The sequence below is a fragment of the Scardinius erythrophthalmus genome (genome assembly GCF_964197995.2).
Source record: "Scardinius erythrophthalmus genome assembly, chromosome: 2".
Taxonomy (NCBI): Eukaryota; Metazoa; Chordata; class Actinopteri; order Cypriniformes; family Leuciscidae; genus Scardinius; species Scardinius erythrophthalmus.
In genome coordinates, this window is record NC_138222.1 from 40,722,152 (window position 1) to 40,734,214 (window position 12,063).

The 12,063-nt window shown below is 37.9% G+C and overlaps 1 protein-coding gene across 6 annotated transcripts in view; it reads right to left on the minus strand.

Annotated features, from left to right (window-relative positions):
• The window catches only part of plekhg4 (pleckstrin homology domain containing, family G (with RhoGef domain) member 4), a 106,369-nt gene that overhangs the window by 5,668 nt on the left and 88,638 nt on the right, over positions 1–12,063 (minus strand). For 4 of the 6 annotated variants that reach the window (XM_081357109.1, XM_081357110.1, XM_081357112.1 and 1 more), the window contains exons 24-34: positions 7,112–7,225; positions 6,693–6,807; positions 6,403–6,498; positions 6,217–6,271; positions 5,859–5,969; positions 4,416–4,548; positions 2,962–3,004; positions 2,208–2,509; positions 1,361–1,591; positions 1,058–1,256; positions 314–512 (exon numbers count right to left, since the gene is read on the minus strand). In XM_081357109.1, coding sequence (XP_081213235.1) covers positions 314–512; positions 1,058–1,256; positions 1,361–1,591; positions 2,208–2,509; positions 2,962–3,004; positions 4,416–4,548; positions 5,859–5,969; positions 6,217–6,271; positions 6,403–6,498; positions 6,693–6,807; positions 7,112–7,225 — 1,598 coding nt within the window. Of the gene's footprint in view, positions 1–313; positions 795–1,057; positions 1,257–1,360; positions 1,592–2,207; positions 2,510–2,961; positions 3,005–4,415; positions 4,549–5,858; positions 5,970–6,216; positions 6,272–6,402; positions 6,499–6,692; positions 6,808–7,111; positions 7,226–12,063 lie in introns of all 6 variants that reach the window. The other 2 variants (XR_014029451.1, XM_081357111.1) reach the window with 2 other exon arrangements.

Here is a 12,063-nt window from a genome sequence, read left to right on the forward strand (position 1 = left end):
ACTGTGATGCATTTATTTTTCAGAATTCTTTGATGAATAGAAAGTTCAAAAGAACAGGATTTATTTGAAATATATTGAAATATTTTGATATTTTCCTACAATAGTAGTGTATTTTCTTGCTGAAAGTAAAGTTAGTGATTATTATTACAACAAATACATTCCACACACATTCAGATTTTTTTCTAAAAAGGTGATATGGTACATAACACGGTTTAATAAATAAAATAGTCAATTTTACTTTCACCATATGCCAACCTTTTAACCAGGTGGAATGAAAACTGGTAAAATCTTTGCACAGATTTTTGTCTTGTACCTTGGGTAGTAGGTGGTGTAGCTCATGTTCATGTTCATGTAAAGCTGTGGAGAATAGTAGGCTAAAGCATGTGCAGGGCTGTGTGTTGGGGCCTGTGGAGTTCTTGGAGTGGCCAGCAGGGGGGACTGATACAACGCAGCCTCAGTGGGAATCATAGTTGGAGTCGCATGAAATGCAGTGTATGTTGGTGGAGATAGACCTGAGTGGGACAAGATAAAGTGCTTTATATTAAAATAAACAAATACATTTGTTTTCACCAAAACAGGCAATGTGTAAGTCTCTCTCATACACACACACACAGCTGACCTTGCACAAGTATATGAATGTCATGTATACTTAGCTCATATGGCACAGGAACAACTACAGTGTCCTCTGATGTGGCGTGAGCACATACGGCCCATTCTCAAGCCAAGGTCAAACAACCAGATCGAATCACTCAGTAAACAGCCCTTCCTTTAGTGCCGCTACAGGCTTGCTCTTTCTAAATGCCAAAATGTTGCACCTTTAGATCCATGAAAGAGGTGATCACACTGCTTTCTTGCAGATAAGCTGAAATCTAATCTCAAACAGACTGGAACACTGCACACAGATCAGTGTCTTTAAAAGAGGAACTGATTACAGTTGCTGGCTCAGGCTAAACACTAACCCAAATGAACAGAGCAGTTCCATCGACAAGCATTTGAAACAAAAACAAACAAAAAAATCTCCATAAAATGAAAGCTTCCATTTCAGACAGTTTCTTACAAGGTAGTTTGCAAGGAGGCGGCGACAGGCCGCTGCGGTTAAGCGTTCCCCCCATCAGCACAAAGCTCATCTCCTCAGTGGAGCACTGGAACACCTCCACATAACGATCCTTCATCATCTTCTTGTGGCACTTCTGAGACACCATAAATGCACGGTCAGATGACTTCATCTGAATGAAGGCATCACCAGAGGGTCGACCCTAAAAAGATGGACAGAGAAAAGACAAAAAAAAAGGTAGGTCAAAAAGTGTCATTCTAATAAGGCCTGATGATTTTTGTTTCATTAGGTTCCTAATAAAGTCACCTGCTGGTTAAGGACCATGTGCACTCCATGTGGTTTGATATCAATGGTGTGTTCCCCCATAAACTCTAGGATGTCCTCGATGGCGGCGGTGTATGGCAGACCTCTCAGTCGGATGCAGTCTCGTGTGTTTCCGGTAGTGATGAAGGGTGGCGTGGCTAACACAGGCATAGAGACCATCGGAGGAGGAGGAAGGGTAGAGATCAGTGGAGTGGACATGTAGCGATTCAGCACCTAGTTACAAGACACAAGGGGTCAAGGAAATGGCAATAAAGAACTGTTGGTTTCCTAAAAAATTTACACAAATGTTCCGATTAATCCTCAGCGTAGCAGAATTGCAATAATACAAATTTTCACTAAATGTGGGTAAAAACATAACTGCTGAAATACATGTCAGTGTGTCAGCTACTTGTTAGGGAGAAATACATATTAACTGCCACAGCTTATATCCTCTACCAAGCAAGCATTTGACATCAATTTTTTTAATTAAATTTCTGTGCGTCTACTGACGGGAAAAGGTTTACATGCCTTGAAATTTTAAAAGTACATAACTTGCACAGAGGGCATTAGGGGGTCAAAACATTTCTATTGTTCTTACACAATGGAGCCTGACAGTCAAAATGAAGGGTACACAATTATTCCTAGTTTTTAGCTGTTTCCTGTGCCGTTTCATCATTTTCTCATTAATAAATAATTTTTTATTAAATGGTATTAAAATACATACATTAGTTAAATTATTTTTTGCATTTTAAGATAATGACTTCCTAAAGACATGTTAAAAGGTGAAAAAGTAATGCATCATGAAAAGCAATGCTTGGATCACTAAGGGTTAAATAAAACGCATCAGTACCTGCTGAACCTCAGCTGCAGTGCTGCGGAACAGCTCGATGTATCTCTTGCCCAGGACCTGTTTGTGCTTCTTCAGGGAATTCTGGGCATATTCCTCACAAGCAAAGAGAACAAATGCATCGCCTGTGGGACGTCCATCTGGGTACTTCACAAACAGAAGCCCCTCCATCCCGTCCGTGACCGGGCTCTCTGGGCCCAGGAAGCCCAGAACATCCTGAGGAGTAGCAGTGAATGGAAGCCCACGCATTCGGATTATCACCTGGTTTTCCTTAGAAAGGAACTGAGCTACCTCATTGGATGTGCCTGTCAAAAGAGGGGGAATTTTACATTTAAAATGGTGAGTAGTTAAAGAATGTCAGAGACTCTCAGCTGCTCTAAAAGCTTTTAGCAGACACATCCACACGCACTGTAATGATATCTCGGCAGGCCGCTGTACTTTTACACCTGCTGTGTGTGAGGGAAGTGTGAGGCTTTTGAGAGGCTGCTGACCCATCTTCCTCCCTGAGGGAACGGCTCCCTTTCTTTGTGGCCTGGCCAGATCGGGGGGGGGGGGGGGGGGGGGGGTTGGTAGTTTCCCCATCTACCTGCCCAACATGAGTCAGCAAAGGAATAAGACTCACAAAGAGCCTTTCATTCCCACGGGGGGGGTGAACACACACAAACACACACACCAGGGAATAACGGACAGAGATTTACTCTACAAATGCTAAGAGTCTACTCCTATTACAACTGAAGACTTCATGTAAATGTCTCACCTCCTGCAATCTTCAGAAATTCCTCCCCAGTCGCTTTATACACCTGTAACAAAATAAATGCAGAATGTCAACCATGATGCTTATTGTATATAGCCATTTATACCTATACATTTATACATGGTCTGTCTGAATACTCGATTTTGATTGACTGGAAGGTGTGCATTAAAAATTGTTTAATGCACAGGTAGTTCCAAAACAGTTTAATCACTTTTCTATATTAATGTACTGCTTTCATTGAAGTGCATACACATACTTTACTCACACACAAAGATCAGAGATTGCTCTGCGCACACAGAAAGATTCAGGAGCACAGAAACTGCTTGTAAACGCTGCCCCAGTTAAAGACATGGGTGTTATTAGACAGCAACATGTCTATCAAAAATCAAATTACAAAAGCAGCCTTTATCCACCTCAGAAAAATCACTTAGCTATGGAACATGTTAACGGTTTCTTATGCAGAAAAGTTAGTTCATGCATTCATGACCTCTGGACTGGATTACTGTATTGCATATGTGGTTGTTCTGCACCCTCAAACTAGCAGCAGCATTTTGGACTAAATTGTAGCTTGAGTTCTTACAAGGTCAAAAAAAAATATATATGATCATATAACACCAATTTTATCATCTCTACACTGGTTACCTATTAAGTTCCATATAGGTTACAAAGAATTGCTACTGAACTATAAGGTCCTAAACAGTTTAGCTCCTGTGTATTTAAACGATCTTCTGTCGCCTCACAATCCATCACACTCTTCAAGATTACAAAACACTACAAAAAACATTTGGTAGTACCTACGATTTCTAAGTCCACTAAAGGAGGGACAGCGTTTTCACATTTAGCTCCTAAACTCTGGAATAGCCTACCTGATAATGTTTGGGGCGATGACACACAATTTTCTATGTATTGTAATCATTACGATCACAACTTGTAATAATTGCTTTAATGAGCTCATATTCTCTGTCTAAATGAATAAATGATATTAGTATTATCTTAGAACTGTACATTTCTGATAACATTAAATTGTAATGTAGAAAGTGTAAAGTTGCGTTGAAACGATATGTATAGTGAAAAACGCTATAGAAATACATGTGAATTGAAAATGTAATCAAGATGGTCGATTTGACAATGAGGTTGACTCTTTTTTTCTCATTTTAGCAACAAAGCTTTAAAAGGAATGAATTTAGATATGCAGCTTCTTTGGTGTGCTGTGCTTTAGCATGCTGTTAGACTGTCATGGTAAACTCTCCAAAAAACTCTCTAAATTCATCCTCAACTCAGACTAGTCGGTTATGAGAAAATTTTGTTTCTCACATGCCTAGTGTAAATTTAATATAGAAGAATTAGGATTAGCTCAGACTAAAGTGAGTATTGGGACTATGCATATTATTAGAACAGCTGATGCGAGTAAAACAAAACAAGCTCATGGTTAAGATGCTGTAAAGAGGTGAACTCACTTCAATGTATCTGTTGCCCATGTGGTGTTTATGTCGATCCAGTGCCATGTCTCTGTGCTCAGAGTTTATGAAGCGCACCAGAGCTTCCCCGTTCCTCCGGCCCTGAGCATTTAAACACAGCGCTACGCCGCCTCTGATACACACACAAATCAAAGAACGATAGAGATGCAACATTTAAAAACTAACTTGTAACCTTGAACAATTTGCTCGTTATGATACATCAGCTTTGACATTCCTCACTGCAAAAAATGCTTTTCTTACTTAGTATTTTTGCCTTGTTTCCAGTCCAAATATCAAAAAAATTCTTAAATCAAGATGCATTTACTGAAGTAGTAAAATGCCATAATATATTTTGGTAACACTTTACTTGAAGGGGTGTGCATAAGACTGACATGACACCTTCATAATCATGACATGACACATGTCATGAATATGAAGGAGGTTGTATGCATGTTTATGACAACTGTAATTAAGTGTCATTCTCTCAATTATAAAAAAAAAATTATGCAAATATGACATTGTTTCAGATGTCTTTGTTATGACAACTTGACATAAACCAATACATCATAATCTGTCATAAATATGTCATAAACATGACATAGCAGATTAGTTATCAAACTTAAACTACTTAGCTTTATGGGTTAACATTACATTCAACTGTCATGTGGTTGGTTTTGACATTGGCTGTCATGAGGCCATTATAACTGTGTCATGAATATATTTCTGACCACTTTTTTTTTCCAGTATTCCAGTATTAGTTATAAAATAATTTGACAGTATTAACACTTAATGACATTTTAATGACAAATTAAATTCGTATCACTGTAGTTGAGGTCAAGAAAAATATTCATGACACCGTTATAAAATTATTTGACAGAGTATTAACACTTAATGACATTTTAATGACACATTCAACTTACGTACCACTGGAAAAAAAAGTGGTCAGTAATATAATGTAATGTTAACCCATAAAGCTAAGTAGTTTCTTAAGTTTGATGATTAATCTGTTGTCAAATTGTCATGGTAATGTCAAGTTGTCATGACAAAGACACTGACAGGTTATGATGTATTGTTTATGTCAAGTTGTCATAACAAAGACATCTCAAACAAAGTCATCTTTGCATTAAAAATGACATTATTGAGAGAATGACACTTAATGACAGTTGTCATAAACATGCATAAAACCTCCTTCATATTCATGACATGTGTCATGTCATGATTATGAAGGTATCATGTCAGTCTTATGCACACCCCTTCAAGTAAAGTGTTACCAAACCTTTTCCACTAGTGAAAGTCCTGATGTGACATTTGGCTGGATTTGCCTTTGAGGTCTTACAGAGTTTTGCATTACACTGTTAATGTGTCCTAAAGGGTCTTTTCTGAGTGCATGCTCAGTGTCATTGTGAGTGTGTGTTTCAGTGTTACGCTGAGATGTAATCTTACTTGGCAATGTTGAGGCCCTTGAAGAAGCGAGCAATGTCCTGATCAGACGACTGCCATGGCAACCCACGAGCTCTGATGACCGTCTCGCTGTCCACAGCTTCTGTCTTACTGCTGGAAACAGTGCACATATGCAGACATACAGATAAACCTCATGCTCAGAAGCATTCTTATGGGTATTATAATGAGAAAACTCCACAGAAGTATTTTGAAACCTATGGTCAAAATCAACAACTCTCAACAAATTACTTTTTGGTCAGCAGTGGTAAAAGGGAAACTTCTCACTGCTCACACAAACAAAATACACTGTTTGTTTACAACAACAAAAATCAGACCACAGCAAATGTGACTGAGTACATACCACGCTCCAGATTCGAACTTGTAGTTTACGGTTTCAAAAGTTGAGAATTTGTGATCTACAAAGGAAAAAGTTTAATTATGAGATCACAAGCAACCTGGTCAGTTGTGCACATCAAAAGTGAAATACGTAACATGTTTTCTCAATATATAAACGGTACAGATCAATCCACAACACTGCATGACTCACTGTAAGGCTCAGCCAGGAGATGCAGCATTACCAGAACCATGTTCTCCACTTCCCTCAGTCCGGCCTCCTGCTCCACCACCGCTGGAATACACACGTCTGACAGCAGCGTCAAGGCACATACATGACATATGCTCACACATGAATGCACATATTCCTACTAAAACAGCTGAACATGCTTTTGAAAAGAACTAGTACATGGCAAAAAAAATAAAAATTATATTATACATATATATAGAGTCACACACACACACACAAAAAAAGAAAAGAAACCAAAAGCATATGCAGGATACAGTCCAGCATGGAGGCCATAGTGAGATCTTTCATGGGGCCTGCGTTGGGGCAGCATTTGTGAAACTCTTTCTTCAAGTCCACAAACGTGTAGAAGCACTCTGGCAGAACCAGATTCTACAACAAAACACACAAAGGCAAATTGGGTGGATGCAGGTAGGAAAATGTTTAGGAGGAGCCTGAGGGAAGGGCAGAAGAGAGAGAACAGTAAAGAAAGAGGAAAAGGTATAAGGCAGAATGGATTGAGAGCGCTTTAATGTCCTCTGGATGACATAACATTCCTGTGAAGATTATAACATGTTGCTGCTAAACAGATTATACCTCAAACTGACAGCTAATTTAGAAATGTCAGAAAAACACACACACTTTTTCATTTCAGTTAAAACATACACTCAAGGATGAAGGTGTGTTTGCGGATTACCTTTTTGGAGGCCTCGGGGTGCAGCACCTGTCGGATAAGAAGTGGTCCGTCCACACAAAGTGTGTAGGAACTTCTGCCCAGAGACTTTAGTTCAGCTGACACCGACTGATGAAACTGGAGACAGAAATAAAAGCATTTAAAGAGAGAAGGAATGGAGAAGAAGAAAAAAAAGATTATTTCTAATCTAAAACACCACAGCATTAGATTCACTTCCCTTTATATCTACACTGTTCAAAGGTTTGGGGTCAGTAAGTTTTGTTTTTGTTTTTAATGAATAAAAAGTGTTTTCAACATTGATAATATAATAAATGTTACTTGAGCAGCAAATCAGTCTCTTGGAATGATTTCTGAAGGATCATGTGACATTGTAGACTGGAGAAATTATGCTGACAATTCAGCTTTGCATCACAGGAATAAATTACATTTTTTTTAATTCCTTTAAAAATATAGTCAAATCATATTTCACAATAATAATGTTTTTACAGTATTTTTGTTCAAATTAATGCTGCCTTGGAGAGCATACGGGCTCGGAAAGGAAAGCTATCTGTAAGATAGGTCTGTGAGCAACAAAATCCCCTACGAAAGGTCGTTACTTAAAGCGTCAGTTCACCAAAAAAAAATCTAATTCTCCATTTAATTCTCCAACTACAAAACTGACATTTTGATGCTTCAAAAAGATTTATAGAGAGATTGTAAAACGAATCCATATGAATTGAGCGGTTAAGTGTAAATTTTCTGAACAGACATGATCGCTTTATACGCTGAACAGATTTAATTTAGGCTTTTATTCACATACAAACATTCATCAACTCACACATCAGTTATATGATAAACTGAGGCTCAAGCATGCTCACTTGACGGGCGAGAGCCAATGAGATTCATTCTCATGTTACGCAGCACGTTTGAGTTTCAACAAGAACCAATGAGGTTTGTTCTCGCACACCAAACAGGTTGAGTTGTTGAGCTGCTGTTTATGTTCGCTGATCAATGTTTACATGTGAATAAAAGCCTAAATTTAGTCTGTTCATCACAAAGTGATGGGGTCTCTTCAGTAAATTTTGGACTAAACCGCTCAATTCTAATGGATTAGTTTTACGATCTCTTTATGAACATTTTGAAGCCTCAAAGTGGTAGTTGTGTAGACGTCTATGGAGAGTACAGAATGGGCTCATATTTTATTAAAAATAACTTAATTTGCGTTCCAAAGATGAATGAAAGTCTTATGGACATGAAGGCGAGTAATTAATGACAGCATTTTTATTTCTGGGTTACCTAACCCTTTAAGGCTGTTAGTAAAATGCACTTATGCACTTTCATACACCCATAAAATCTTACCAACCCCAAACCTTTGAATAGTAGTGTGTGTATATTCTTAAATTAACAGCTTTCAAAAAAAAAAAGAAAAAAAAAATGTATTCCCTGCAAACCTGTAAAAGCAAAACACCTCACACAAACCACAGATACAGGCAATCACAGGAGACACTAAAAGATTTATTATTAGTTTATCATTATTAGTAGCTTGTAAAATAAACTGCAGTAGGAAGTTCAGGAGTTTCAGTTTAAAAACAAGCAATGTCAAGGGCAGCACAGAGGACACCCACAGTATGTTGTAATATGTGCACATGCTGCTTCGTGCACAAGCGCATGCGTGTGCTTGTTATTAAGCAACTGGTCAGACTGGTTTGGTGAAAATACAGGAAGTGAGCCATGGCAGTCATTTCGGATGAAGTATTTCACATGACAGAGAGCGTTAGATGGCAAAACAAACGCAGAGCGTTTGTCCTACTCTTAAAACACAGCAACTGTTCATTCCCAGCTATAGGGGCTCCCACATTCACCTGTGTTTAACAAAAACATTGAGTCTTTAATGAACCATTATAGATGTTTAGTAAACGTATCCATCTCTGCATCAGTCAAGAGCAGTACAGGCAAACCACCAACTATGACTTGACAATTGATTTGAGTACTTCATGTTATTCACGTTACAGCAACGAAGAAACATGTCAAAACAAAGAAGAATGTGTTATAAAGGGCTGTTCTTAGGCTCTGAATGAAGCAAAGTTTAGTTGTTTGTGGTTGCCAAGCAACTTGCCTTAATCAAATACACAATTTTACAAAGACTCTGAATAAGAGTTGGAACGATCAGTTTTATAATATTAGTTATATTGTTTTGTGTGTTCTATTTTTAACTCAAGTGTTAACTAATGTAAAGCTAGACTCATCTTTTGGTTTGCCTTCATAAGTTGAAAATACTTGAAAATATGCTGTATAAACAAATGAATTATTATGTGTCAACATTTGTTTTAAAAGCATTTTATTCATTGGATTGTCCCAAAAAGAGTAAAAACCAAAAGGTTATAAAAAGGATTTTATAAATTAGATAAATATATAAAATATATTATGATATACAATTTCTCTGTGATATTAAAACCACACACACACAAAGGGGCTTTTTGATCAAACAAGACTCCAGTGGCGATGCTACATAAGGTCCAGGGTGGCACCGGCCCACTGAATCTAAAAGCAATCAGAAGCAGCAGCAGGCAGTGGTTTGAGTAAGAAAATTCGAGTCTCTGTTCCGTGGCCAGGGGAAGGCTAATCCTTGCCCAGCCTCAGTGGCACCTTTTATTTTTCTTCTTCTGTTCAGTGGTTATTTTTTGGATGGATTTAGTTGTTTTCAATAAAACACATTATTACACGGCTCTTAGGAATCCTTGATTCTAATTGGTCAAATCGCGCCATCAAGCGGTATGTTATTCCCCGACAACAACCGCTGAAAACATATAACACAGGCTCATCCGGGTAACTAGGGCTGGGCAATATGGCCAAAAAAAAAAAAAAAAAAAAAACACACGATAATTTTTTTTATATCAGTCGATATCGATAATTATCACGATAAAAGTCAAATCTTTATTTCTTTCAAGTTTAAAGGCAGATTTTTGCTCCTAAGTGTAAGTTGTAGAAACCAGAGCGTTAACTGTGGTTTTAAACTACTCTTTATTGTCAGAGCATATCAGGACAAACACTTGCCAAACAGGAGAACATTTCACAAATCTGTGGTAGAACATTCAATTTGTCATTTTTCCTTAACAAAATAAATATCTTTATTGGACAATTTCTTAGTTTCTGCATGTGATTTTTTTTTTTTTTTTTTTTTTTTTGGGGGGTAAAATGTAATATTCTGACTGTTTGAGTTTTATTAAACTTAACCATTGGTCATCCAGTATCATGCATTAGATCATGCAACCACAGATGAAACCAAGCATACCCTGTAGCACCTCACTATCATGGCAAAATGTAACTATGGTTTCTATGGTATTTGTATGAAAAACAGTAGCCTAAATACATTATTAAATACTGTAATTATATTCCATTAGTACTTAAATACATTGCCTACATTATTAATAATATAATACAACTCAATATGTATAGTATATCCCACATTTCATGATGCAGTTAATATTACTAGGCTAACCAACGTTACAGTAAATCCATGGTGGGAATTTGTAGACGGAAAAGCCTTCTGACTGTATCGTTGCGCAGTGTTTCTCCTGTTTGTCAGCGCTGTTTCATCTGCCTTTAAACTGGTTTAAATCACTGAGCCATTTTTGTTTCTCGCTGAATTCAAGCGCTTCTCACTGGATTTCGTGACCGAAACCGATCAGAGTAAACGCATCGGCTCCAGAGCCCGTCTACGGACATTCTCTGATCGGCTCTAACTTAGTGAGTTCGCGCTCGCGCTGCCGTTAGGACTTTGAGCCGAGCGGATAAATGGTCCGTGTGGCGCGCGGTTCAAATGAGTTTCGTTCCGCTTTTGGCGCATAAACATTATCGAACATTTATCGACCTCTTGATATCGTTTTATCGAGAAAAATTATATCGCGATAATTATCGTCATCGTTTTATCGCCCAGCCCTACGGGTAACTTAAGTCAGCAGCGCTATACGCTTGCTAAGAACGTTTTTTCTTCGTGGAAGTTTTGCGTTTGGTGAGCTAATAAAATATTAAGACTCAGTCATTCAATATATTGAGTAGCCTACAGTTATTTAATTATGTGTTCAAGTATTTTGGACTAACTCTCTCGTTTCATACAAACGCAGCTGTTGCCATTTTGTGACGATTGTTTTGTCCACTGTTGGATTATAAGATAACAATCAGGTGCGATTTTAAAACCGTTTAATATAAAATCAATATCTCTTTTCCCCATAATTATTTATGTGGCGAAATGCTGTGTAATAAGTGGTATGACTGTACAGTGTCCCTTAAATGTCCGTCTAATTTGAACTTGAGTCTAATTATTTACATGTGGCAAGTAGTCGTGTAATAAGCGGTACATTCAGCCGGTTGTTATCTCAGATCACCCTGTCGGGGGTTTATTCTGAGATAACAACCAGCTGGATGTACATTATCCCTCACTTGATTTAACTAATCCTAACTGTCAAATTATTTGTATCCCATGTATTGTAAAATAGTGTAATTTAAGAGTAGGCATAGAGGTCCATCCTATTTTACCAAGGTCCACTCACTTTAAAATGCCTGGCCAAAGCTCAGAACAACAGTTGGGGAAAGGAATCATTGAACATTTCAAAGATATAAGCCAATCTGCAATGAATTACAACAGAGAGGGGATGAACCATTACAGTGTTTGTCAGACTCTAGCATGCAATAAGAGAACAGATAGAACCTTTGTGGCCTAATTTTCATATCATTTAGGCCAGCACTGATAACAGAAGCCAACGTCGCCTTTACCCAGAGCAAAAAAGTAAAAGCAGCCAAGGCACATTGTTAAAAGTTTGAAAGATCGTTTAACCTTACAAATCTACAAGCTGGGAATTTCAGAAAATTCTAGAGCAGTTTAAAGCTCTCAACCAAATGAAAGCATCTGAAGGTAGAACTGCAGCTCACTCAGCTAGTGTACATTCCCGTCATGCTCTTGGATTATGACGTGCTGT